General features: G+C 36.3%; 2 protein-coding genes across 2 annotated transcripts in view; one reads left to right on the forward strand and one right to left on the reverse strand.

Annotated features, from left to right (window-relative positions):
• The window catches only part of LOC130932122 (potassium voltage-gated channel subfamily C member 1-like), a 119,526-nt gene extending 110,765 nt beyond the window's left edge, over positions 1-8,761 (forward strand). The window contains exon 5 of the mRNA XM_057861537.1: positions 1,183-8,761. Within this exon, the coding sequence (XP_057717520.1) occupies positions 1,183-1,196 (14 nt within the window). The 3' untranslated portion in view covers positions 1,197-8,761. The remainder of the gene's footprint in view (positions 1-1,182) is intronic.
• A 2,739-nt stretch (positions 8,762-11,500) lies between these two features.
• Positions 11,501-27,081, reverse strand: LOC130904665 (pyruvate dehydrogenase (acetyl-transferring) kinase isozyme 2, mitochondrial-like). Its single transcript, XM_057817588.1, has 11 exons — positions 26,835-27,081; positions 25,258-25,399; positions 22,659-22,730; positions 22,387-22,574; positions 20,841-20,930; positions 19,571-19,648; positions 19,410-19,486; positions 17,758-17,856; positions 17,101-17,211; positions 16,910-17,023; positions 11,501-15,615 (listed from the first exon to the last, which is right to left on the reverse strand). The coding sequence occupies exons 1-11, from the start codon at positions 26,962-26,964 to the stop codon at positions 15,472-15,474; spliced, it is 1,245 nt and encodes a 414-aa protein (XP_057673571.1). The 5' UTR covers positions 26,965-27,081; the 3' UTR covers positions 11,501-15,471.
• Between the last annotated feature and the right edge of the window lie 768 nt (positions 27,082-27,849).

Here is a 27,849-nt window from a genome sequence, read left to right on the forward strand (position 1 = left end):
TGTTCTTCTCTATTCAACTGACTCGAATACTGCTCAGAAAATTTCAAATTCTTTGACATACAACAACTTCTTTTTAAAGTAACGGAAATAGTTACTTTCCCTGGTAACTAGTTACTTTTACTATAGAGTAATTCAGTTACTAACGCAGTTACTTTTTGGAAGAAGTAGTGAGTAACTATAACTAATTACTTTTTTAAAGTAACGTGCCCAACACTGAAAATAACTCACTGGCTAATGGCACTGGCATTCACAGCAAGTCCTTCCAGTATACATGAATTGGGCGTCTATCGTTGTCATTGGCAGGCAATGAGTTAAAATTACATGTAAGTGACGCAAAAGATAAGATATTTTGGGGCCACTTCCTGAACACTTTTGATTTTTGATTGATTTCCGCTCTGCTTCCTGTTGATTTTAGGGCATTTCCACATTACTTCCTGTTGATTCAGTGTCACTTCCTGTTGGTTTTGGGGTATTTTTGGGTCACTTCCTTGTTAACTCATTTTGCTGCCATTGACGGTGCTTGATGTCCAATCCATTTTGACCAGGAGGGAGCGAATGAACGAATATACCTGCAGACACAGATGTGAGCCAAGTGCAGTAGTGCACACCCTTGATCACACAAATCATAAATCTAAATTTTAAGGCGCCAATGTCAAAATAAAAGCATGTGATTTTGTATGGACCGTTTGAACGAGCTACAAAGTGGCTGTCAGGCAGAATAACCCCGCAGGCCGAATAGGAACGACTGGCAGGCCGTACATTTGACACCCATGCGTCTTTTGGCTAACCTTGGAAATTATTCAGGGTCCCCCCAGAAGGACTGAAAGGGGTCGGTGGGGAAGAGGCAGCCGGGGATTTCTTGTTGAAGGTGCTTTCCCCACAACCTGACCTGGGATAAGCAGATGAACATAAATGGATACATGGTGGAAATGTGCATATATTTATTTACATTGTGCATCATGATTGGAGCCAATGTGCTCCCTGTAAAAAAAAAAAAAGCCTTGGAGCCCTGATGTCGTAAAATGGCCAACGGGGAAGCATACCATTACACCTTTACGGGATGTTGTTTTTTAAAATGATGTTGGAAGAATCACCTTATGAAACCATTGTGTGATTTATTGTTTGTTTTCTTTCCCTCCATTTCAAAATTTTAACTTTCTCTATTATCTGTTTTTCTTTCAGAGCTGAGCTTCTAAGCAGTTTCATCTTATCTACCCAGACGTAACTCCCAAGTGTGCAAAACAAGGGAGTGGAAGTGCCCATTTCAGATCTGACACACTGACTTCATCGATGGGACTGGAGTATCATTTTACTAATTGATCCTATTAATTAGCTTGCCTGGTAAATAGCAATGGCCTTGGACAAAACCCTGCAACAGGAGTTGCGATCTATTCAGTGAGGCTGAATTAAGATCAGTGTTTGCTGGAGATGTCCATTGTAGAATTTACACTACTATGCAAAATAAGAGGACTGGGTTTAAAGAGCTGCTGGCAGAGTGCAGGCAGCTCACATTCATTTATTCATTCATCAGAAACGTCCGCCAAAATGACATGATCTTATTATTTGTTATCATCCAAACCATGGACTTCAAATGCATCATATTTCACTGACAGATCTCCGCTCATGCTATAGTAGTCGATTAGCCAAAAGACATGTACTTTCGGCATTAAAAAATAATAATACAACTACAAAACTAACTACAAAACTACAGAACTACAAAATCAAAAGTACTGCTTATTTTTTCTAGTGTCTTGTTCTTAACTGTAGCTCCCATCGTAAGTCATAAGTTTTACATTGACCTTTGCTGCTGCGCATTTTTAGCTGACCTGCATGGCATGATAATTACAATATTGAAAAAAATATGGGCTGGACTGAAGTTCTGAAAAAAAAGGCTAGATTCATTTCTACTAATTTGGAATGAAAAGAAATAGAAAAAGGTATCTCCAGCAATAAATTCCATTCTGAAAATGTGCGATGGATGAAAATATGCTTCTAGTTGAACACTCCAGAGCTCAGGGGCAATCAATGTGTTGAGACTCTCAAGGCAAGAAAGTGTATATCAGTCATGAACTTCTCTGGAGACGTAGTATAAGATGAATATATATTTAAGATGGTTTTTAAGCATGGATATTTTCGCATGACCTCTGCAAGCCATTCTGACTAGCCCAATGCATAATAGGGCTACACATTGATGTACTTCAAAATGAACACATAATGTAGTCGAGGTGGTTGCGAATGTTGAAACCAATGAATGAATGGCGGGTTAGTTTTGGAAATAAAATAGAAATTATATTTTTGCTACCGTGGAAAACCAACGCTGTATGTGTAACTTTTTAAACCTTGCCTAGTTTACATTATTTATGTTATTTTCTTTATGGGGATATGTCGTCTAACTAATTCATGTCATCCAGCCCGTTTCCTGGCATGTTTTTCCACAGACAATGTTTTGTCTGATCATAGCAGCTATCTGATTTTGTATTGTTTCAAGAGCTGTTTATTCAAAATTATTCAAGTTCCCATCAAACCAAATTGTGGGTCAAATCTGACTAAAACAAATGAAGTCACAAAAGACTTGCAACTTTTACAAAGTATATGGAAACTTCAAAGTGCAATTTTCTCCTCTTTCATTTTTTGTTTTTTTTTAGTGTCTTTATTTCAAGATCTTGTCTCAATTGTTATATTTTGGCTTCTTTATCTACTATAAATACATGAAATTAAATATATGTATGAGGTGTTTATCATAACAAAGTTTATAGATGGGGTAGTGCAACTGGATGAAAATAAGATTTTTGATTTTGTGTTATACTATATCTTATACATTCATCATTTTCCCCAAGGTAAATGGTATCTTATCTTTACTTGAGTGCTGCAGTTGATGTTTGAAATTAATGAGTTTGTTGAATTATTTTTGATGATTTGTGCAGACTTACCCAGCTGACTGTGGGCAAAAGGCAGACTACATCATTATTTAGTCAGCGCTATATTAGCAGGTAGGCCTACATTGAGACAGACAACCATCCACGATAGATCTTTCCAAAGCAGTAAAATTTACAGAATTTCAACTTTTGCCAAATAGACTATATAATACAGGGGTCCAGGAAAAATGTAACTCACCATACACTGAATCAACTGGAGTCCTCAGCTTCTAAGTGTTATAGTAGATCGGCAAATAACCTTGGTCGCAGCCATCATAAGTTCATCTTGCCCATTGCGAGAGGTTTCTTGGCTTTAGCAATACAGTTGGCCATAAGGTACGATGCTCTCAGTGCATTGGCTTTTGTTTATTTGGTGGCCCTCCAAAATTGTTTGTGTCCTTTGTGGTCACATTTTTTTCTTTCAAAATTGTCCAAAGTATTACCAAGGGGTGCTTAGTCACTTATGTGCCAAAGCTGCTATGAAGGCTTCATTGCCTCATTTGCTAACATTTGGCCACATGTCCAGATAAATAAGTAAATCTAAAAAACTGCGGATGCTTATTGACTTACTCTCGTATTTGCTTAGCTCAGTTCTAAAATGTGATTACATTGCTAAGTATTTGGACAATCAAACAAACAGAAACAATTCTGTTGTATTATATTGTACATTCAAATCAAGGGCCTAGGTTTGCATATGGAAGGTAGGGACATAACACTACCAACTTTATATGATGCTCAAATTGTCCCTATCAACTGTTAGGCAAGTTCAGTTATATAGGATAGATTGTCTTCCCATATGTTGTAAGTATACAATTGACCCTACCATTATTAAGTGAATGATTGACATTATGTTCAGACATACATTTACCCCTTTTCACTGGCCACATTTCCCTTTTCCCCTTGAACGCACATTTGATTGGCTGATGACTTGCATTATTTAAAATGTATTGATTTATTTTCTACATTATTTATTTGAAAATATTTTTATTTGCAGCCTATGTGAACATGTTTTCAGATAATTATACATTAATCATAATCAAGGTAAGAGTTTTCATTTTTTGTTGAGTTTGGCTGTGCTGGTTGGCAAAAGCAAAAGGTAGTGTTTTACTTGAAGGAAGGCTCCATCGTTATTTATTTTCGTTATACCCTTACTGAGACGTTTTTTATATTATATATATATTCTATATATATATATTCTATTCATTTATTTATTTAGATTATTAACAAGCGTGTATTTATTGTGTATATTCATATAATTTGAACATAAAGTTATGTTCAAATATTGCAATTTAAATTGGCTAATAAAATCCAGATATTTATTCTGGAAGTTTTCAAAATGTTTCTTTTGTAGTTTTTTGAAAACAAAGGTTTGGATTCAACGGTGTATCACCTGAACCAATACACATGAAAGTAGATTTATTTTAAATTATCGGCCTATCAATGGTGTACCGCAAGCAACACGTCACCTTTGCTCATTAATATTCATGACGTTAGCAATTGTTGCTAGGCGGGTCAACCTCCCGTATGTCCCTAATAGTAAATGCAAGGAAATAGTATACGAACGAGGTGTTTACTGAGCTAAACCTACCAATTCTGTCCAAAAATGATGTCCCTGGTGCCAAATTTACTGGTAAAGATGTGGAAGAACATACAGATGTGCAATTAAAGAGATGGCTTGAGTGTCGAGGGCTGAAAAGACGGGAAAAAAAGCCGACCTGATCCAGAGGTAGCATTTCTATCTTTATATTATATCCTCTGGTTGTCTTACGTCTCTGACCTTTCTTGGGGGTAATTTACATAGCTATTTTTGTGTAGCTATCACGAATGCTACTCTGTGACAGCCAACGAACGCTTTTAATTTTTTTCATCAATAACAAATCTTAATTCTACAATTTATTTACACTTCCTCCTTACTAAAGTTGTTTTTTACAACAGAAAAAGGAAACAACAGTGGCAGTCAGATACCATTTTAATGATTTTGGGGTCATTCATTGTCAGACAGAAGCAGCACGGCAAAACGCCACGCTAAAAAAGAACTTACCATATCAAAATGGCTTACCTTTTTGTCCTCTGTAGAACCGTGGCCCCCCAAAAAATGTTTACTGCATATGAAATGTGAATGGCTTCACCTTGCTGGCGTTAAGCTCGTCTTTTGGACGTCCACGCAAGTTGATCCATTCTTCACATTTTTTTTCCTCCGAGTTTTTGGTTTCGGCAAACATATGAAGAAAACATCCTTCATATGTCGTAAAGTCATTTCTACAAGTTCCATAGCAGCAGTGTTTACTCGGCGTGTTCTTTTTTGAAAGATTACCGGAGAAAACAAGCAGAAATAACATGGATTGTATGCGAGGGCGTGTCTATGTTGACCCACTTCCGCGTTACAATGGTGACGTCACGGTCTAAAAATAGCATTTGTGTGGTATGCTATTGATTAGGTTCATATTCGTGAGAAATGTATGGAATCACTGGGGTGCCAAAATTACCGGGCCCCCTTTTCATCCAATCTGTTTGGTCTTATTAATGTCCTGGCCCCAGTAAAAAGTGTGCATGCGGGTTATCGTCCCTACCAATGTTGAGACCAAACCTACACCCTTGATTCAAATGGCAAAATGAAGAATTTGTCAACAAGATTTGCAATATTAGAGTATTTTCATAACCGTCAAAAGACTAACATATGATATTGGATATCATAGAAAGCTTTATATATATTTATATATATATATTCTTTCTTTTATTATTACCCAAATTAGTCACTTGCCCTAAACTTTCTTGAATGATGTATCCATGAACCTTGTATGTACCAAGTAACTGTCAATTGTAGCCACCCCCCCCCCCCCCCCGTTGTTCTTCTGTATTAAAAAATTAGACTGAAAAGACAACAATTACAATAGTTATAACAATGATTAATTATCAGTCTTTGTTAACTTTTTGTGAAGTTTTGTGCTGTACGTTACGTTCACTTTCATCCTGGTCATCTCCTAGGGGACAAGCCCCCCTTGTTCTTAAAACCTACTGACGCCCTTGTATGAATCACTAACTTGAAGTACAACCTTGACAATATTTTCCAGAGCTGATTTGAAGTGGATTCTGGAAAATTGGCGATTGGTGTCAAAAGCAGAAAGAAATCCACACAACAAAACAATAACAACAAAAAAATACTGTTTATATAACGCATTTTAATACGTTTTTGGAATTACTATTATTGAATTTGACTGTGCACCTATAAATCAGAAATAACGTGCAATTCAAAGCTCCAGGCGCTGTGAGGCGCTAAAATACCAGCTATAATTACGTCAGATTAAATGCAGCTGGAAGAAAGCATCTCCCGCCACGAGCCTTTGAAAATAGCCCAAGCCTTTGAAAATAGCCCAATTGGGCAACACGGCACACAAATCCGCAGATAGGACGAAAGAGTTTCAGTGTTACATATATTTTACTTGAATTTTTTCCCAAAGAAGTGGACATTTGATGTTGATTGTTGTTTGATTCATGAGACTCTTCAATAACCTCTATCGTTGGGCTTTTCATAAGAGGAAGACTGTCTCATTTCTTCAAACTTTGTCCTTGTTTCACCCTCACTTCTCTGCTAATATCTTCATTTCCTTTTTAGAATTTCTCACGGAAGGGGCTAGCATGTAAACTGCAAGTTGCAATTAGACACATTGATGGCCTCTAAATTGTCCACATGTGTGAAAATGATGGATTCTCTGTTTTTATCTAAAGGATCCAGGTTTCAGTCTGCCTTTTGCCTTAGGTCAGGCTTCAGTTCAACTACCACTCGAGTGAGGAACAGAAAATTGATTAAAGAATAGATATTTTATCTAAAGAATCTCCCAAAACTTCAGAAAGCAGCAATCGCATTGATGATTGTCATTTTGTTTTTACTTGTTCTAATTATGCAGTTGTTCAACAAGAAAATCAGCACCTGGCAGCTTCTGTATTCTAGTGATCCATTTCTCATATTTCTACAATGACACTTTTGTGTTGTTATCAATTCTGATTCTCAGTAAAGCTTTATTGGCTATTTGACCTATCAATAACAACGAATAGAGAGAGAGACTGTATTAATGTTTGTTTGTTTTTTTATCTTTTTGTATTATTGTCTTTGAAGCTGTTAACATGACAATGATTTGGGGCAAAACGTACTGCACTTTGACAAAACTCATTTATATTTACGATGACTATCATTTTTTTTTTGTTTTTTTTTCGTTAAGGGAAATTATAGCTAATAACTTAAATTGCAAGATTTTAAAAAAGTTACATTGTAATGTAGCTTAACTCCAATATTCCATCATGAATGAAAAATAATTGTGACTTGACATTCTTTGACATTTTCATGATTATGTTTTGCATGAAATACACTGTCGCTGTGTTATTTAAATTTGTTGTTGTTTTTTATTTTGTTTTGGAGAATAGATAATACATGAGTGGGGAACTACAGTATATTGACACGAGGAAGCATGAGAGATGAAATAAGATGAGGGTCTTTCCTCCATAAATGACCTGTGTTTATGCTGAATACAATTTTAGTGTCACATACGGGAATGTGACAGATTTAGATGCATTCACCTGAAAGAATTCATGTCAAATATATTTCATATAGAATGACTCGATATGAAATATGTTTATGGAATGTGTATTATTTTTCTTTTATATTTTTTAAAACTGTATAGAACAAAACTGTAATAGTTACTTTATGAACGAAACTTAAAAAACAAAAAAAGTTCTGTTTGAAAACATAAAAACCGACTGTGAATGCTGATTTACCCTTTGCGGATAAAACAAAAAGCAAAGCTAACAGAATAAGGCCAAGTCTTATTGGAGTGGGGAGAAGAAATCAAATGAATTTAAAAAAGAAAAAAAAAGGGATGGGGCAGGGGGAAATAAAGCTTACTGCAGTATTTTACATGTCTGTCTTGTGATTTTATTCTACTTTCAATTGCAACAGCAACAACAACACCCATCAGTAGGCTCACGTTTTAATTTCAGGCTTAGATGTGGTGAAATGAGTGAATGAAAATTTAGAAAAAAAATAATAGTGCTCTCTAACACTTTATTGCACATTATTTTCATAGATATACTGGTAATAGTAGGTTGCGCTTTTTCGTTGTCTGTCATTTTGACTGACAGTGTCATAAAAATCCGGTCATAATCTATTTTTACCCGTCACTTACATTTTTAAAATGATAATAATGACATATTCAATAGTATTTAGTTTTCATTCATTTTTAATTAATATTCTGTCTGAACAAGCTTAATAAGAGGCAAACAGACAGCGGAGTGCACCAATCAGCGACGGGCAGATGTGCCGTTAGCAAAGCGACGAGGGCAGGACAAGGGACTTGCGCGCGGAAGTAAACATACGAGGAGAACAGAGTTTATTCAACATGGCTAGCGCGAGACAGACTGTTGTCAATGTCTCGTGTCGATGTGTTTTAGCTAATTTAAAACTGAATTTACCGCGGATTGGAACATATTCTCAGCTCTCCCGTTCGCCATCCGTGTTGTTGTAGAGACTACTTTCGGCGCGCAAGAGTGACGTTGCTCGTGAAGAACACGTCACGCAAATAAACAAATCTGATTTGTCGATTGATTTTGTACCTACTCGAGAGGCTGTGTCCCAGACTTTTCTCTCAGTGTTTGAAAAATACAGGGAGAACAGTCTGGCCGTGCCAGGAAAACACTCACTTGTCTTGACATTTTTCCGAGTAAGGCCAACGACGTCATGCATCAAGAGAGACAATAGCTAATTAATATGCTCACTCGCCACCCTGTGGTCTGGGGTGTGAATTGCAACCTGTCAAAATGACGGATGGACTTCAGTTTTTTCCGTCACCGTTTTAAAAAACCGGTCAACGACGGAAAATATTCGGTTAACGCGACCCCTGATATATATATATATACACATATATATATATATATATATATATATATATATATATATATTAGGGCTGTCAAACGATTAAAATTTTTAATCGAGTTAATTACAGCTTAAAAATTAATGTAATTAATCACAATTCAAACCATCTCTAAAATATGCCATATTTTTCTGTAAATTATTGTTGGAATGGAAAGATAAGACACAAGACGGATATATACATACAACATACTGTACATAAGTGCTGTATTTGTTTATTATAACAAAAAAATCCACAAATGGCATTATTAACATTCTTTCTGTTTAGGTGATCCACGGATAGTAAGACTTGTAGTTCATAAAAGATAAATGTTATAGTTACAAGTTATAGTAATTTTATATTAAAACCCTTCTTCATATTTTCGTTTTCATAAAATGTGCACAATTTTCAATCAAAAGTAGAGTTAATATAATAAAAAGAAGAATAAAAATAACAATAATAAGAATTGAGTGACCAAACTCTGAGTAATGCCAGTTCACTTTGCATTGTTGTTTAGCTGTGTGAGAATAGGGCCTCATTACTACAGACTGAAGTGCTTTTCTTTTTGTGAACATTATTTTTTTTGAGAGATAGCAATATTATTTTTGTTGTGCTTTCACTAAATGATACTTCTGTTTGTTGTGAAGGAGTTGCAGAAGCTTATGCCAATAAACGGCGCAGCCCAAAGAACGCCTGTGTCCACTCGCCTATATAACAGATATAGTATATCTCTGTGCATATCTTACCCAAAATACAACAAGAGACACATAATTGCCACTAAAAGAAAGCAAACTTACCGAAATATGTGTGTAGCACAAAGCAACAGCATAAACGTCTCACAACTACTAATTCTCCCACTATTAGAAGGAATAACATTAGTATGGAATGGCGCTGCGCTGCCCCCAAGCGGCCGGTGGCATTCTCTTCACTCTTAATGTCCATAAACGGCGTCATTGAAATCTGTTTGAGGCACTGCAAGAGAGGCTCATTCAGTGCATGCGTTAATTGCGTCAAATATTTTAACGCCCGTTAACGCGATAATTTTGACAGCCCTACTATATATATATATATAGTAAATGTAAATGTAAATGCCCTTCCAACTTTCTACCGCCACTGTAAATAGTATCATTTGTCTATAAAATTATTATAAGCACACCTCTGCATATCATTGTTTCCTCTTTAAATTTAAAGAATAAAAATATGATCAACTTACGATAATGTATAGCTTTTGGAACATTATTTTTGTAACAGAAAAGATTTTAAGTGCATTGAATTGCCTGAGTAAAAAAAAAAGTCGTGAAAAAATTAGGACACCCCATTAAATATTAAGTTCACATGTCAATGTTCGATCTTGTTTTTTTTTTTTATCTCTGGAAAAGAATGTGATTTAATTGCAGGTAAACAACATAAATTAACATTGTTTTACTCATTAAACCAAATTTAGCAACAAAAATGGATATTCTAACTGAGGGAAAAGTTAGGACACCCTACCACCTAAAAGCTAGTAGTTGTATAGAGTTCATTTTGCCTACACTTATATATTCGTCAAACCCTTTCTTTTATCCCAGGCAATAGTAGGTGGTTTTATTTACCTGACATGTTTCGGCGGGAACTTCCGCCTTCGTCAAAGGGTCACTGATGTTGGTGTGACGCGTCTTTATCAGCTGGTGGATGAAGGCGTGACTCACCTGTCAGAATGACAGCTCTGGATCAGGGAGGCCATTGAGATCCGTAAGCGGGGCCCGAGGACCATCAACAGGGACGAGGGGGCATATATGCTCTCTACGACCTGGAACAGCATCTTGGAAGAGTGAATGGGCAGCAGAGGGCGTGACTCGCCTTGCATTCTGACAGGTGAGTCACGCCTTCATCCATCAGCTGATAAAGACGCATCACACCAACATCAGTGACCCTCTGACGAAGGCGGAACTTCCCGCCGAAACATGTCAGGTAAATAAAACCACCTACTATTGCCTGGGATAAAAGAAAGGGTTTGACGAAGACCTAATAGCTAGTGTTACCCCCTTTGGCTGAAATAACTTTAGTGAGATGCTTTTTGTAGCCATCTACCAGTCTTTGACATCGGTCTGAAGAAAGTTTGCCTCACTCCTCAACGAAGAATACTTTCAACAGTGACTGACTGTTGCAGTGAGAGAAAAGACCATGGTGAGATCAAAGGAGCATTCTGAAGCCTTCAGAAAGAAGATTGTAGACGCTTATGAGTCTGGTAAGGGATTTTAAAAGAATTCGAAAGAATATAAAATCAGCCCTTCCACTGTCCGTAAAATAGTCTACAAGTGGAGGACATTCAAAACAACTGCCAACATACCCAGGTCTGGCCCTCCAAGCAAGTTCACCCTGAGAGCAGACAGCAAGATGCTAAAAGAAGTCTCCAAAAACCCTAAAATATCATACAGTCTGTGACTGCCCACGCATGCGCAAATTTGAATCCAAATTAGAATAAAGGTATTTTTGACTTAATTAGTCTTTTGGGTACATGAGCAGTTGATTATAGAGTATACGTATTGATCGTAAAAAACAACTGGGCAGGCTCTCTGGGAACACGTCACAGGCAACACAGTATTGTATGTGCAAAGTGTCAGTCAATTTCAACACACGCTAGTTGTGAAGAAATACTCCTCCGTGTCAATTTGGGATTTCCTTTTATTAACATAGATGATGGAACCCTGAGGCATATCAAACACAGCTAGTTAGAATATAATTCTAACATTCAACCAAATACACCAACGCAGAACAATTACTACAAGACATACAATATACTGTATCTCTGTGTACACATATAACCCAATATACAACAGAAGTCACATGATCGACATTAATAGAAGATAAACTTACAGATCCGGTTCGTCCTTCGAGTGGATGGTGAAGCGTATAAAACACATGGATGCGTTGGATGGCTTTTTCAGTGGAGACTTTTTATTTACAAAACAGAGCCAGCGTCGTACACTGCCACTCAACTTCAACACCTGTTTCTCTCTCTCCTCTCCTTTTTTGCTTGGCCCAATTTTTTTCTTCTGCTCTATATTTGTAATGCCAGGCATATTGAAAAAGGATAGCGGCCCCTTTAGGAATGCCAATAGCATTAACGTGTCTTAGAACTACTCCTTCTACTCCCATACTAGTAGGAGCCACGTCAACGCAGACATGTGCTGCCCCCAGCGGCCGGAGGGATTGTCTTCAAATTGGCCCTGTGAAAAATCATAAAGACCGGACATTTTCATGAATTTATAAAACCCGGCCGGACGACGAGGACATGGCGTGAAAAGTGGACATGTCCGGGCAAAAGAGGAATGTTTGGTCCCCCTAGCTTAGCCACTCCGGAGCCCTAAAACTAACAGATAACTAACAAACCACCCAGAATTTGTTGATATTAACACCACCAACAAATTAAACCCCTGCTAACTCAATGATTGAGCCTTCTGTCAAAAATTCTGAACTTCATTTATAGGAAAGTCAATTACGAACAGACATTTTCCGGCCACCGGGGGTGGGGTGGGGCACTGCCTTCCCTCAATCTCCCCCTAGGGCAGCATTTCTCAAATAGTGGGGTGTGAATACTTTTTTGCCGTACTACATTAAAGTCTGATTGCACATCCACTCAGTGGGTGGCAGTGGCGCTCTCTTTTTCAGAGTGTGCGGAGTATTTTTGGGAAAAAAAAAAAAAAACTAGAGCACACAGTGGAGATATGAAGAACTAAGACGAGGAAATATGAAGTAGCGTATGTGGCGTTTGGCTTTGAATTTTAATCTAGTGGGAGACGAGGAAAGACCAGTCGGTTTACCGTATTTAAAAATGTTTGCAGCAGACAGTGGGAACCCAAATTAATTAAAATGTTACTTAAATACATTAGACCCCAACCACATTGATAAGCCGCTTGATTTTTTTTCAGGGAAAACGTGCCGAATATTGCCAACAATTGTCCTGCTTTGTCAGTGTTACGTCAGTAAACCAGCGGGCAATGTTAACATCATACAAGGTGGCATACCAAGTTTCTCAGTGCACCCTACACCATTGCAAAGGAGCTGATGCCTGCAGCAAAAACTAAAACTGTCCTTCTGGCCACTGATACGGTCCTTTTTGTTCTATCAATTTTGGTTTTTTCGGTCAAATTGTTTGGCATATTGTCCTCATGAGTTGCTAATAAATTTGAACTTATTATTAAATATTGACTTTATTAAATTTTATTATTCAGTATCAAATGGTCAAAAAATGTACTTTGAGTGTATTTTTACAGTTCGGATGTGACTTTTTTTTTTCCCCGGCAAATTGATGGGCTTTAAGTCTTTACTGTTCCAAACAAAACAATGTTAAGAAAGTTATACTTTACTGTAAGTTGATCTATATTTTCTTTAATATAAAATAGGACACGTTATGCATTGTTGTATTTTTAATAATAATAATTTTACAGAAAAATGACATTTTTTACAATGTCGACAGAGAATTGGGGGTGCGTTTACATCTTCCTTTGGGGGGGCATAACAGAAGATAAACGACATTATATATATTTTTTAACTGTGGCCAATTGCAATCTGTTCAATTTGAATAAATACATGCTGAAATATTCCATTTTTAATTCTTCTTTAAATAAACTTTAACAAATTAGCACATAATAACTGGATAATATCTTTGCCGAGTAATAATTATTTTTACAGCATGGTAACAGAGTTAACTCACTTCATTTGTGGGGAAAGTCTTTTGAAATAGTATATTACTTTTTAAAAGAAAATGTTTTCCCACTTATTTTCAGATGACACACATACAAAGTCTATTAGACAACCAGAGGCCAAAGTCTACTTGAAGTCATCTGCTGTATTTAAAAAAAAAAAAAAAAAAAAAAAAAAAGGACTCACCTACTCGTTATGCAACTTTGTGATAAGTTTGTTGACCAGGTTCATGGCCGAACACGTACACACAGAACACATTGACACTGACATAATTTCTAAACAAAACTCTTACAATAACGAGATGTAAAGCACCAAATAAATTAATAAATATATTTATTTGTAAAGTATTTGTTTATAAAATATACAAAGTACACACACATCTGTTTTGAATTTTTTTGGTGCAATTTATATATATGTATGGTGGAAAACAGACAAGACTGAAAAAGCAGTTTCTGCTCTTGCACTCCTCTTTAAATTATACTGCTGTATTTTAAGCCAAAACAACTGTTGTGTTTGATAGAACAATATGTCTATATGCTGCCAAAGCACATTCATGGCGCATTAAGCCTCCAAACTATTTATAATTTGTCCGTTTTACCCTAGAAAGCCCCATTTACAGACGTCACGCAACCGCTTTTGTTTCAACCCAGCCATAAAAAGAATTATATTTATTATTCAAAATGTCTGTCATTTTTAGGTTAGAATCATTAATTGATGTCTAATATTTCGTTATAAAAAAAAAAGACTTTAAAAAATTATTCACTCGCATATTTTAAACTTTTAAACAAATAACGTCACAATGAAAAAAAATGATATCTGTAAAGAAGTCACGGATATCTACCTCATAAATATGGCTTAATTTTATTTTTTTGTTGTTAGTCGCATTTTCCCCGATATGTTAGATGATAAATGATCGATCCAAACAAAGAAAAATTGGAGGGAAAAAAAAAACGTTTAAAAGGGTAAATTTATGAAAAAGGAAATCTCGACCACTCCTTGACGTCTGCGATTTCTGCATTGCGACCCTTGTTATATTACAATGTTTCACCCATAAAATCCCCCCAAAATACGGCTGTGGCCATTCACATCTGTGTCTTGACATTCGATGATACATGGTACATGGAGTTTTTGGATCGAAACAAGGTAAGTACACAATAAAATCTCGTTAAAATCGTCTTTAATTCTGCTCTCGTGTGCTCTCACCTCCAGTTAGGGTTTTGCTGTTTAATTTTTTTTTTTTTTTTTTTAAATGCCCTCCTGTTCAAAAATTTTCTTCCCCCAGAAAATTGAGATTTTAAGCTTTCCAAAGATGTATCACACATGCATATAGGACAATTTTGAAATTTGGCCAAATTGGGGGTCTCAGGGCGGAACTTAAGTCACCTGAGTGTTTTCCGCCATTTACACACACCTATATATATACATACATATATATAATTATATATATATAATTTTTTTACAAAAAATAAACCATCTGAAATCACTTACAAATCTTGCAAAATACAACAAAATCACTTCTCAATTTAAACATGTAGTATTAAACAAAGCAGAAATCTAATTTGTGACTCCAATCCAAACATACTGTATAACAGAACATTGGATTTCTAACTATTCACACTGCTGTAACAATATCAGCAAATAAAGCCTCACTGTCCACCGACTCAACCATTTGAAATGGTTATATCCATTTTTGTGTTTTTCAAACTGTTACCTTCGCTCCACAAGCTTTTGACCAGTGCACCACAAAATTCTCTTTCTCTATTCCTTCACACATAGGATGTGAAAAGACAATGCAAGGCAGCAATATGGCCACCCTGAACAGCCGAAGTGTCAGAAAACCAAAATGAAGAAAAAAAAAAAAAGTGCTCATTATAGTCTTTTATGAGTCCCTTAGCTCCTGGTCCAACAATGTCTTTACCTTTCAAAGACAATTGTCAAGCATGGCAAATTTGTGTCTTTTCTTGACTAACTCATTTGGCATTTCGAAAAACTGTAAGATCCAGCGGCTCCTTAGAGGGTACACACCAATCATCTGCTTCCAAACTCAGCTTGTAGTGGCGAAGTGCAGTTTTGTTGAAAACTGGCAGCCTCTCTACTGAGTCAGTCGACAATGCCTAAAGACACAAGAAAAATATATATAAGCCAGGGGTGCTGGAAGTCACTCACAGCATGGGGTGCTGAGGATTGTTTTTAGATTTTCCCATCCAAAAACAGCAAATTTGGTCCAAGTTTGTCATGCTTGCGCATTATCTCCATACAAGGTGTGCAGAATGGCAGTACAAAAGCATGCTGGATAGTTGACGTACTATTACTAAGCTACTACAAAAACAGCGTTCTAATTCACCTACAGTGTGTGTTGGAGTTTTTGTATTGGAAATAAAAGCGCCCGTGTGTTGTAATGCAATTAGCGCAGCTAGACGGCGCAATGACACACACATTTGAAAACTAAAAGGTCCAATAAGCTTTGGTTTAACGCCCCCTTTTCACAAATAGCGTCTTTTTCAACGTGACCGTGCAACCAAGGTGTCAGTTGGTGACCATGTTATTTAAAAAAAAAAAAAAAAAAAAAAAAAAAAACTTTTCAACGTAAATATTTAATCCCCAAAGTTAAATATGCTTTTGTTTCAATATTCTTTATTTATGTATTTTTACCTCCCCGCCCCCCCCCCTAAAAAATGAACCAAAACACCCTCCTTAAACCAGGGGGTGCTGTAGCACCCTCAGAACCACAGTTCCCGCGCCACTGATATAAGCACGAAAATGAAGGGATACCCGACTTCAAGTCCAAGTCACCTGACTTGAGCATCTTCCGATACCAAGGACAAATCCAATAGCCGGCAATTTATTGATTTATTTATTAATCCTTTACATGACATGCATTGTTTTGTTCTTTTGACAATATCCTTGTCCGTCTTGACCATTTAGTTACTTTGTCGCCTTTTAAAAACAATCTTAAACACAATTTTTTCCCCACCAAACTCCATTCTTCTAAAAATGTCGTATGTCAACTGTCCAACACTCATGTGTACTGTCATTGTGCACGCCTTGAATGGAGAAAACGCGCGAGCATGATGAATTTGGACCGAAACGGCTGTTTTTGGATGGGAAAAACAATAAGATCCTCAGCACCCCCTGATGCTAGTGACTTCCTGCGCTCCTGCCAACGACTTAGCGAGGACATTACAGGCACATTTATGGCGCAACGTTTTAATTTTTTTTGTGAGCAAGAACTACGTATCTTTTACAGTACGTATTATCCTTCGTGTTTTGAATATTTTTTCTTAATATGAAGCCAAAACAAGGGTCGAAAACCCTAATATATTTCACTTACAGAAGCGTTCGTATGTCGAGGTACCACTGTATAAATATTCAGCGTACACTGTAGTGCAAGCTTTTTTTTGTTGTTACCTTCAGGTGTATAACTGCATCGGTGCCGTAACCCTCCATTGAATACAGCTGTAAGTCTCCTTGGAAGTAGCGAGCATACAGGCGAGAAATAGGCAATCCATAGCCAAAACCAGCCTTTGAATAAGCATAATAAATGGATGTTAGCATTTTCTCTTATACAGTAACTTTTATTTTGTGTTGCAAATGCTCACCAGAGGGGCTCTATGTTTCACTCCCATGTCTGGTCTGGGAGCTGTGGAGTACATGTAGCTGAAAAGACCCTCTGTCTTCCTAAATGGAACTCCACCTCCTCTATCACTCATCTGGCGGGAGACAATATAACAGATCATTTATAACTTTGTTTAAATGTTATGGTTGCAACAGCAACTATTGCTACAATAATACATAGACAATTGTGACTAATATCAGCCATCTACTATGGATAGGAATAGTGGCCATTACAGATTTAAAGGACTTTAGATCTTATATTAATCTAAGGTTTTAGTGGATTCTTGCATAACAGGTTGACGGGAGACACACAAGCGGGTTAAACAAAAGTCTGGATCTAGCATTTTTTTTTTTTATGTTCTTTGAAGTGTAAATATTTACCATTGGGCATGGGAAATATGCAAGAACATAAGTGTAACTGTAGATTTTAAAATACAGCTTTTGGAATGAAAACATAACATGTTTTAAAATATTTTTAGTACCACTATGATAAAAAGGTACACGGCTGTAATTACCCTGTGTGTCTTTTATCCATGGAACATATTTTTTTAATGTTTCTAACTAACATGTATTTTGGATTTGGATTTTGGCGAAAAGACATTTCAATTTTTTGCTCATAACATTGGTTAAGAACCGATTACCTGAATTGACAAGTCCTCTCCACCAACTGCAACCAGAACTTTGATGGGAGGGAGGATCCTACTGGCTTCGTGGTTCTCAATGGTTGCCCTCATGGCATTCTACAGAGAGAACAAAGGCTCATTGACTCATATCCAACTGTTGAAATCAATCATTTATGGCCCTGGCTCCTCTCTTGTCTAACACAAAGTAATTTCCTGACTATAGTCAAAATGTCCATGAGAAAACAACCAAACAGATAAAAATGTTGTACAATGTCATAAAAGCTTTAATCTTCTTTAAAGCATCGGGACCAATGGTCCAATATCAAACAAACTCTTGAGCGTCAATATTGTAGGCCAAGGGCGCAGGTTTTGTCTCAACATTGGTAGGGAGATTAATAAAATCAAACAGATTATTGAACAGGGTCAGGGCTACATTTCTTACGAATATAAACATAATTAATTGATAGGCTAAATGATTATTGCAAAATAAATCTGTATTGACTTATACTAACTTTCATGAGTTTTGGTTCAGGTGATACAACGTCGATTCATACTTTTGTTTTTAAATACTACTAAAGGAACATTTTGAAGTCAAAGTCACATTGTTGAAATAACAGGGAGCTATCTAAGAATGGGTCCACTACTGGGGGACACTAGAGCACCCCAGACTCAAATTTAAGTAGTGTAATATAAAAGTGATTTGGGATTTTTTTTTTTTTTTTTTTTTAAATCTGAGATATCTAAGGACTGATCTACATCTGAGACATACTAGACTACCGCAAGACTCAAACCAAAGTATAGATTAGTAAGGATTTTTTTTTTCATGTCGGATTATGCTCATGTTCATGTCAGTGTGCCGCTGAAGTGGACCCATTTTTTGATAGTTTCCCTTTTTTTAGTAAAGGGACTTCCACTCTGAAGCCACCGCGTTGCATTACCGTAATTTACATAATGCAAACAATTATCCAAATGAGGGTCGGCTAGCTTAACTTTGTTGTTCATTGTGGAGGCTGGACTGACCACAGTAGTTTTTCAAGTAGCAAGGTCACACAGTTTGATGGCATGCTAACTCTGATGCAGGTCGGACTCTCAGTAGCAAAATTAGTGGTGTGTCCCCCACCTCCACAACATTGACCTCTTTTTACATTACTTATAATGGCTGCTGCTGGACCAAAAAAAAACTTCTAATATCTCCCCTCTTTGAAGGGGGCATCATGTTGTCGACAGGAAACTGTCGGGGCTGTGTGGGTGTGCGTGTGTGGCGAGGGAAAGTCATAACCCAATCAAAAAGGCGTTTGAGAGAAAAAAATGGACCGGCACATTCAAAAAGGGAAAAGGGATAGATGTAAGTTTGAACATAATAAAAATAATTAACTAATAATGGTAGTGTCTATTCTATCCTTACAACGTATGGGAAGACCGTCTAAATGACCTATATAACTGAACTCATTATATAATGCAAATAAGGTTGTTTAAAATTTGGTGGGGACAATTTGAGCATCCTGAAAAGTTGGTAGATTTATGTCCCTACTGTCCCTATGCAAACCTACGCCCTTGTTGTAGGCTAAATGGGGGTTTAGAATGATTCCTTATCTCATTTACTTTCAACATCCAACTGTGATATTCATCAAAAGAAGAGGGAATATTTATCCTTCCATGATTGTAATTACCTTAAAAAGTTCAAACAGCATGTGGTACAGGTGAGATGGGATGTAAGAGATCTGAATGGGCTGCCCGTTACTGTTAGCTAAGGAAGAGAAAGACAGTCAAGGTTTTCTATTCACATGAACAACTATCCATTATGTTTGCGTTGGGTAACAATATCTCTCACCATTCATTTGTCTCAGCTCCAGCTCGGGTGCTCCCAGGTAATATTGTTCACACATTAACTTGGCGCTTTCGTAAGCATCTAATAAAACGGGGAAAAATACATTTAGCTTATTTGTAAACGATATGACAAAGGTTAACAGCTGTTATAATTCAATAGTATCATGCATATAAATCATTCTTATGATAACTCTGCTGCATAAAAAACAGATTTGTTGCAGAGTGAAAGTAGGTTAAACTGGACAAACCTCTCTTTGAATATAGAGTACTGCCTTTAAAAGGTGTCACTGAATGACACACCTAATTGTTGAGAAATGTCACACACAGACTACAGTGGTACCTCTACTTACGAATGTCTCGACATACAGAATTTTCAGGTTAAGACACACCTCAACAGGAAAATATTGTCTCTTTTTAAGAAAGAAATTACAGAATACAGAATGGGCTGCAACTCGCCGCTCCCAGTGTTTACTGAATGTAACATTTATAGCTACTCTGCCATTGGCTATGGCCTAGAATTTTCCTGGCACCGAATTGGCTAAGAGGGACTTCTACTGTATGTGTATGGGTGCATCCAAGCGTCCTTTTCATTCGCCCGTCGGGCCATGAGTTGTTCCGACAGCTTTACGTGGGTGTATTAACTATTAAGTTTTTTACATTATGCACAACCTTCATTTTATGTTTATTGTGTAATAATCTCATTGTAACATGTATTTGTTACATGTTTTGATGTAGTTTTATGCTTTATAAAGATTTATGTCTGAATTTTGGGGGGCTTGGAACAGATGGCATTGACATGGAAAACGCGTCTCTACGTACAGAATTTTCAATTCACGAAACTCCTTCGAGAGCCAATTAATTTTGTAAGTAGAGGTACCACTGTATTTGCATTTTTATCTGGTTACTGTAATATTTATTAAAATTTCATGGAACCTGACAAATTCTGATGCCAAGTCACCGAATTAGTTTTTTGGAAAGCAGTAGTTATTGTGATGGAAATTCTAATGAAAACAACATTAAGTGAATTTATTGTCGATTATATGTGAAAAACTGGCGATTGGCGATTAAAATGGAGATTCTATATCTAGTGTTTTTTTTTATCTTGTAGCTGCTTGTGTTTAGAGATTGACTACAGTTTCTGTCCCTACTGACCAGCAGGTGCCGCTGAGCTCCTCCATGAATACAAAGAACAGAGGGTAGAACGTATAAATAACCCAACACAAAAATGAAATTGAGCATCCGCCACTGACCGACCGTAAATAGTAAGGACTTACCTCGTACAACCTCAGGCACATCACACATGGAGTCAATGCAACCAATGGTGTCATGATGAGTTGGATTTCTGCTTCCGCTGAAGACAATCGCTTCAGACAGAAAGGAAAACTTTAGAACTTATAATTTTATGAGTGCCACACAGTTACAACATTAATAGATTATGTGATTGATATTGACCTATCAGGCATTAAAATGGGTCAGGGGTTAAAAAGGTCACAAGGGTGTGGAGGAAATATGTTCCGGTACACTAGGGCTGTGCCAAACGATTAGTCAGCCAACTATTTTTATGATTAGTCGACTAATCTAATCAAATTTTTTTTTTCCTAGTTTCCTAATTTAGCAAAAAAAATTTTGTTGACGCTTATTAGTTCACAAAAACATTTTGGAACACTTAAATTCTTTATTAAAGTACAAATGGACACGTAAATAACAATAATAAATCACAATTAAACAATGAGGTAAAATGCTGATAGCATTTACTAGTGCAAAAGAATGAAATGTAAACAGATTCAGAACACTGACTTCGCCTTTCCAACATTACTCATAACAATTCTTAAAAAAAAAAAAAGCATTATTATTATAGTAGCTATACTACTATATATAATAGTATTATGATAATTATTCATTACCAATCATATTTTTCATAAAGGGTGTCATTTTAAAGCTATTCTTAGTGTAGAATATGAATTCTGTAGTATTATAGTATTTACATATTATGGTATTAATTCTGAAGTATGTGGGATTAACTCCAGAAATTGTTGTTCATATGACGAACATGACGTGCTGTTATTTTGAAATGCTCACTGGATGTGCGTTCGCTAAACCGATAACCGAAAACTTTACAGTCCGCAAAAAAGCACTTTTCGTCATTGCTTGTGGTGTCACTAAAAGATTTTTTTTTTTTTTTCGTTGAAGTGTCACCTTTTAACCGCAAGTTTGCGTTTTGGAGAAGAGTGCCAATGTTTTATAGCAGGCTAAAGTAGGTTGTTTTTTTTGCCCCATTAGTCTCAATGTAGAAATGCTAACACGTACAGTGTTTAATATAGATGTGTTTCCTTATTTTGTATGTCTGACCTGTAATTCTACGGTGTGTTGATGACCAATAAACATCTGCGAAAAGAACTGGAATCTCATATGTCATTACACGCACGCACAAATGTATGCATGCACGTACACACGCGGTCATAAAGCACAGCCGTGAAAATTACCGCCCTCATTTTTTTTACCTTGCGATATTTGGACTCATTGCATATCGCGACCGGCTTAGCAACTTCAATAAAACATGTCGTTAGTGAGTTAGATGGACTTACGACCCCAACCTAAAAATGTTCTCCTCGGATCTACACAATTCACGTAGGTCACCCTTTTTGACTTCAAAACGGCGAATTTTGCCGAAAGGTGAGACGTTTTAATGCCTGTCTATTATCAATAGTTTTGGTCATGTCATCCTTATTTTCAGAAAGGATCTGGTGATAAACAATGTGTGCAGTTCGCTTGTTTGCTAATAAGTGTTATTGCTTCCCTAGTGCAAAGGAGGCCACTCACTGTGTTGGTTGATGAGCATGCGGATGGAGATTCGGCTAGTATAGAAGCGGTCCAGGAAGTACTGGATGTTATGGTCGGTAACAGCATCTTGCTGGCCAAAAGCCTCCTTGTACTCGATGACTCCCTGGGCCATGGTGGGGACCACCTCATTGTGCCTGTTTCTGATTGCTTCCAATACGTCAACAAACCTAGAATCAAAGAAAGAAGTAAAGCACAGTGTATTCTGTGTTATGCTGCTCTGTTACCTATGTTTTATATACGGCTTTCCTTACATTTCAAGAGTTCTCTGGTCATCTGGGCTTTTGTCCAGAAAATCCAAGATCTCCATCAGACTTTGTATGTACCTTATTGAGGATGAAAGAATAGGTGTGACACACAAGAAAACAATATTCTCCTGGTTGTGGCACTTTATATGGTACATTGGGTGAGGTCAATAACATAAACAGACAGCTGGAAGATGAGAGGCTGAGAAGAAAACATTCATGAAAATAACAACAACTTGACTCTAGAACCCCGCCCCCGCCCCCATATCAATCTCATATGTCACTATGTTTACTCCTCATGGCAGGGACATTTTACTGAACGTGATGTCCCTCAGCTCCAATAGCACTAGAAGGAAATACAAGAAGAAGAAATGCTGGGAAGTGAGTACTGGGAACTGGGACAAAGTTCATCCACTCTTGGTGCTCCCACCACTTTGCTCTGTGAATGAATCTGTTGGACTTCTATTTATAGTGGAGGCATTAAATATACTGTACAGCTATGCAGAGGTGGCCAGTGATGTATTATATTAACTTTGTTACATTTAGTTGAGTAACTTTTTCAGAAAAAGTTACTTCTTTTGTTTACATCTTTTTATTTGAGTTTTTTAACAGAAGTCAATAAATCTCAGCCAAAACGAAACTAACAGAATAATCTTAATTCATGGTCCATTTGGGAACAGCGGAAAGGTAAACGCTTAGTCTTTGTCTTAATTCCAAAGTTGTGATTGGCTGTGTCATAAACAGGTCCTTTATTTATTTTACACAGACCACATTTACATCACTAACGAAACAAAACACAGGGAGACGCACACACACACACACACACACGCACACACACACACAAAAATAAAAAATAAAAAAATAAATGGAAATAAATTTAACCAAAAATAAATAAATGAAAGAATAACAACCAAGAAACAAAACGCATAAAGTTCGATAACACAATAGGTAGCATTGATATTATAATAAGAAAAAAAATTAATTAATTAATTAAATTAATTGTTAACTAAACTAACTAAATTTGACTAAATAAAAGGGGAAGTGGGGGGGGGGGGCGGCAGGGCTTCTAGTCACTTTCTTGAGAGATTGTGAGTCGATTCGGGTAGTCCTTAAAGGGCTGCCAGGTTTTGTGGAAGATACTTCCCCTACCAGAGAGTGAAAATCTCATCTTCTCTAGCTTAAAATGAGTCAAAACTTCTTTGAGCCAACAATTATAAGATGGGGGATGTGCATGTTTCCTCTTGAATAAAAAAAGTTACTTCTAAGAGAAGTTTTAGGACACCATCATTTTTACTTTTACTTCAGTATATTGTGAAGAAGAAACGTTACTCTCACTTACACTGGTCCACAATAGAGACAGAACATTTTTCATATTTATTAGGGCTGTCAAAATTATCACGTTAACGGGCGGTAATTAATTTTTAAAATTAATCACTTTAAAATATTTGACGCAATTACCGCACATACCCCGCTCAAATAGATTAAAATGACAGCAGAGTGCAATGTCCACTTGTTACGTGTGTTTTTTTGGAGTTTTGTCACCCTCTGCCTGTGCTTGGGTGCGAATGATTTTATGGAGTTAAGCACCCATGAGCATTGTGTAATTATTGACATCAACAGTGGCGGGCTTTTTTTTAAATTTTATTAAAATTTTATTACAACGAAAACATTAAGAGGGGTTTTAATATAAAATTTCTGTAACTAGTACTAACATTTATCTTTTAAGAACTACACGTCTTTCTATCCATGGATCGCTTTAAGAGAATGTTAATAATGTTAATGCCATTTTGTTGATTTATTGTTGTAATAAACAAATACAGTACTTATGTACCATATGTTGAATGTATATATCCATCTTGTGTCTTATCTTTCCATTCCAACAATAATTTACAGAAAAATATGGCATATTTTATAGATGATTTGAATTGCGATTAATTACGATTAATTAATTTTTAAGCTGTAATTAACTCGATTAAAAATTTTAATCGTTTGACAGCCCTAATATTTATTCTACATACCGGTAGAAGATTTGACTTTATTTTTGCCAGCACAGTGTCTCTACCAGTTTCACTAAATGAGACGTCGCAACAATAATCACATGAATACATTATACTAGTCAGACGTAACAATAAAATTGTCATATGACCACAACAAGCATGAAGTCGGAAGTCTTATGATTACATCGGCCTGTTCAATCATATTGCGTCTTTAAACTACTCTAAAAATAAAACTATTTGACAGAGTCAACATTACTCTAAGGCACTGATTTCAACCTCTCTCCCAGTTTTTATTTGGCAACAATAAACCACAGAAAACAGGAGATATGATCATTTTCATTTCATGTTAAGAAATATGATTAAGTGTGAAATTATGCAACTAATTCAAGCTCTCTGGTTTTGAAAATATAATTGCTTTATTTAATTGTTTTTCAGTACGTTTTTACTGAATTAACCACATGTGCAGATCAACACAGTAATTGAAAAGTATAAATTGCCAGCTCGGTGAAAACATGCCCTACAAGTAAAAACAAATCACTGCCCTTTTTGGAAACGGATTAGGTATTAAGACACAATGAATGAATCAGAGTCCAAATATAACGCTCACTCACCAGCTCTGGACCAGTTGTACAGAGGGTGTGGCCAATAGTTTGTCTGGCAGCAGGTTGATTTCCTTCATTATGTTAGACAAACGCACAGGTAGCTCTTGACGGAGAAAGACGAATGATGTGCGCTCACATGCATTTGTTGAACCTGGAGAGTACAAGAATATAAGTGTAACTTTTGCTCATTAACTGTGAACCGTGTTCAATCATCAAACAGTTGGAGAGACAGTGGGATACGTTTTACAAGGTGACCCCAAAAAACGGGAACTTTTTGATAATACAATAAAACGCATTCATGAAATCTGCTGTTGAGAATCCTCGTTGACTGCTGCAGCATCTCAGCTTGGACAGTTTCAATTTCATCCTGAATTCACCATGGTGATGTCATACTTTGAGTTTGTTCTGTCAAGTTTGTGCTCTAGTGCAGGGGTTCCCAACCTATTCCACTAAGGCACACTGTGGGTGCAGGATTTCATTCTTACCAAACAAGATGACAACACTTTTTCCCCAATCTGGTGTTTTACAAGTGCAATCAGTTGATTGCAGTCAGGTGTGGCTTGTTTTAGCAGAAGCCTCATTGGTTCAACTGTCTCTGCTGGATCGGCTGGAACAAAAACCAGGACCCACAGTGTGCCTTGAGGACTGGGTTGAAAACCCCTGCTCTAGTGTGTCTTGTCCATGTCATTGCCCATTGATTTCACCTGTTGTGGCCTGGTCTTTGTGTGTTGACCAATCAGCTGCTTCTACCCCATGTCTGTATTTAATATATATATATATATATATATATATATATATATATATATATATATATATATATATATTGTATATAGCCTATATATAAGAACTTACATGTATACAAACATCTGCTTCACAAAACAAGTCAATTGACCAAAAAAGAAAAGACATACAGATGCATTCAACACCGTTAAATTATCATTGCAAAATAAAACACCATAATAAATAAATAACCATATACAGTTTAACATATAAAAATAATAAAGAAATTTTAACCAGGTGCTTCAGGGAAAAACAACTTTTTAATGCTAATTAGTCTTATTGATTTCAGTGCATTATCTATTTCTGATTGGAAAAATGCAAATATAGTTTTTTTTTTTTTTTTTTTTTTGCAAACTGTTGTTTGTGAATAAAGAACAGAATAATAAAATGTATTAAATACTCAAAACTATTATCTCTGGGCTAAGTGTAGTTTAAAAATAGTCTTTTAAATTCAAATTATAGGGGCCAGTAGAAACATGAAAAAATATGTTTCAAAGGCAGTCCAAAATTGTTTTGTCTGTATTTAAGATTTTTTTGTTGAGGTTTCGTTTAAAAGACACTTACATGTCAAACAAGACACACGCGGGACTGCATGCGTAGACCCGGGAAAACTACACTGAAAAACATCCGGCTTTTCCCACCAACAAAACCTTCCTCCCCGGAACCATATCACTAAAAGTAGTTCCGAAGCTGAATTATGTAAATACCGCCACAATATATATAATATACAGTCATGTACAGTTTTATATTCCATTATATTAGATGCTGCTCAGCAACAAGAAGAAGTAAGACTTATTCTGACTTACCAAAATCCAAGAATTGCTTCATGGAAAGGGGAGATGGAGAAAATTTGGAGAAATGCTCAACGTGTCTGGGAACGTTGACCACAGCTGCTGCCTTCACCATGGATCGTACTAATCGAATTCTACTTGTCATTTTAAAAAATGTACAAATAAGCGTTCCTGCAATTCAATTTAGCGACGATAACGCCAGTTTACATTCTGCAGCAGTACGGGCGAGGTGCTCGTTTATTACATTGTTTACTGCCTCTCGGCCAATGAGAAAGTGCGGTGGGCGGCACCTAAACCACTCAATGTTCCAAGAAACGCACAGTTGTACTGTAGTTCGAGCGTAAACAAGACTGACCGGGTCACGTCTACATTACATAACGTTCTCGCCCGGTTACAAACAACCGGGATGGAAAATTGCTGCACTGTGTTGTCATAATATCAACTCTGACGATAGTTGCAATAACAGTACATTCATGATCGGTGGAGGTGTAGCATGCTTTAAAGACTGAACAAAACGCAAAGCAGACCATGATAATTGTGTCGGGAGTGTAGTTCTTGAGATGTATCGCCACAGTGATAATGTGCAGTATTGTCACGCAGAGCAAATAAAAGTACTTTGAAAGTTGGTCATGTTAGCTGTCATTTTGACGATTAAAAAAAGTGAGATATTCAAGAACCATTCCACTTATGGGACCATTCCATTGAAAGCAGATTCGTGTATTTATTATTGAATCAAAGAGAAAGTTGCAAAAAAAGTTGTTTCAATATATATATATACATATATATATATATATATATATATATATATATATATATATATATATATATATATACACATATATATATATATATATATATACACATATATATATATATATATATATATATATATATATATATATATATATATATATATATATATATATATATATATATATATATATATATATATATACCGGTATATATATATATATATATATATATATATACCGGTATATATATATATATATATATATATATATATTTTTTT

Source organism: Corythoichthys intestinalis, chromosome 16, assembly GCF_030265065.1.
Source record: "Corythoichthys intestinalis isolate RoL2023-P3 chromosome 16, ASM3026506v1, whole genome shotgun sequence".
NCBI lineage: Eukaryota > Metazoa > Chordata > Actinopteri > Syngnathiformes > Syngnathidae > Corythoichthys > Corythoichthys intestinalis.

What these genes read in the sequence shown, in the direction of transcription:
- LOC130904665 (XM_057817588.1), bottom strand. Translation starts at nt 26,964, where the DNA reads ATGACAAGTAGAATTCGATTAGTACGATCCATGGTGAAGGCAGCAGCT. An exon ending in TGCTGTTTGAACTTTTTAAG is followed by an intron (nt 17,857 to 19,409) that starts GTAATTACAATC and finishes TTCTCTCTGTAG; the next exon opens with AATGCCATGAGGGCAACCAT. An exon ending in ATGCAGTTATACACCTGAAG is followed by an intron (nt 15,616 to 16,909) that starts GTAACAACAAAA and finishes TTGTGTCTTTAG; the next exon opens with GCATTGTCGACTGACTCAGT.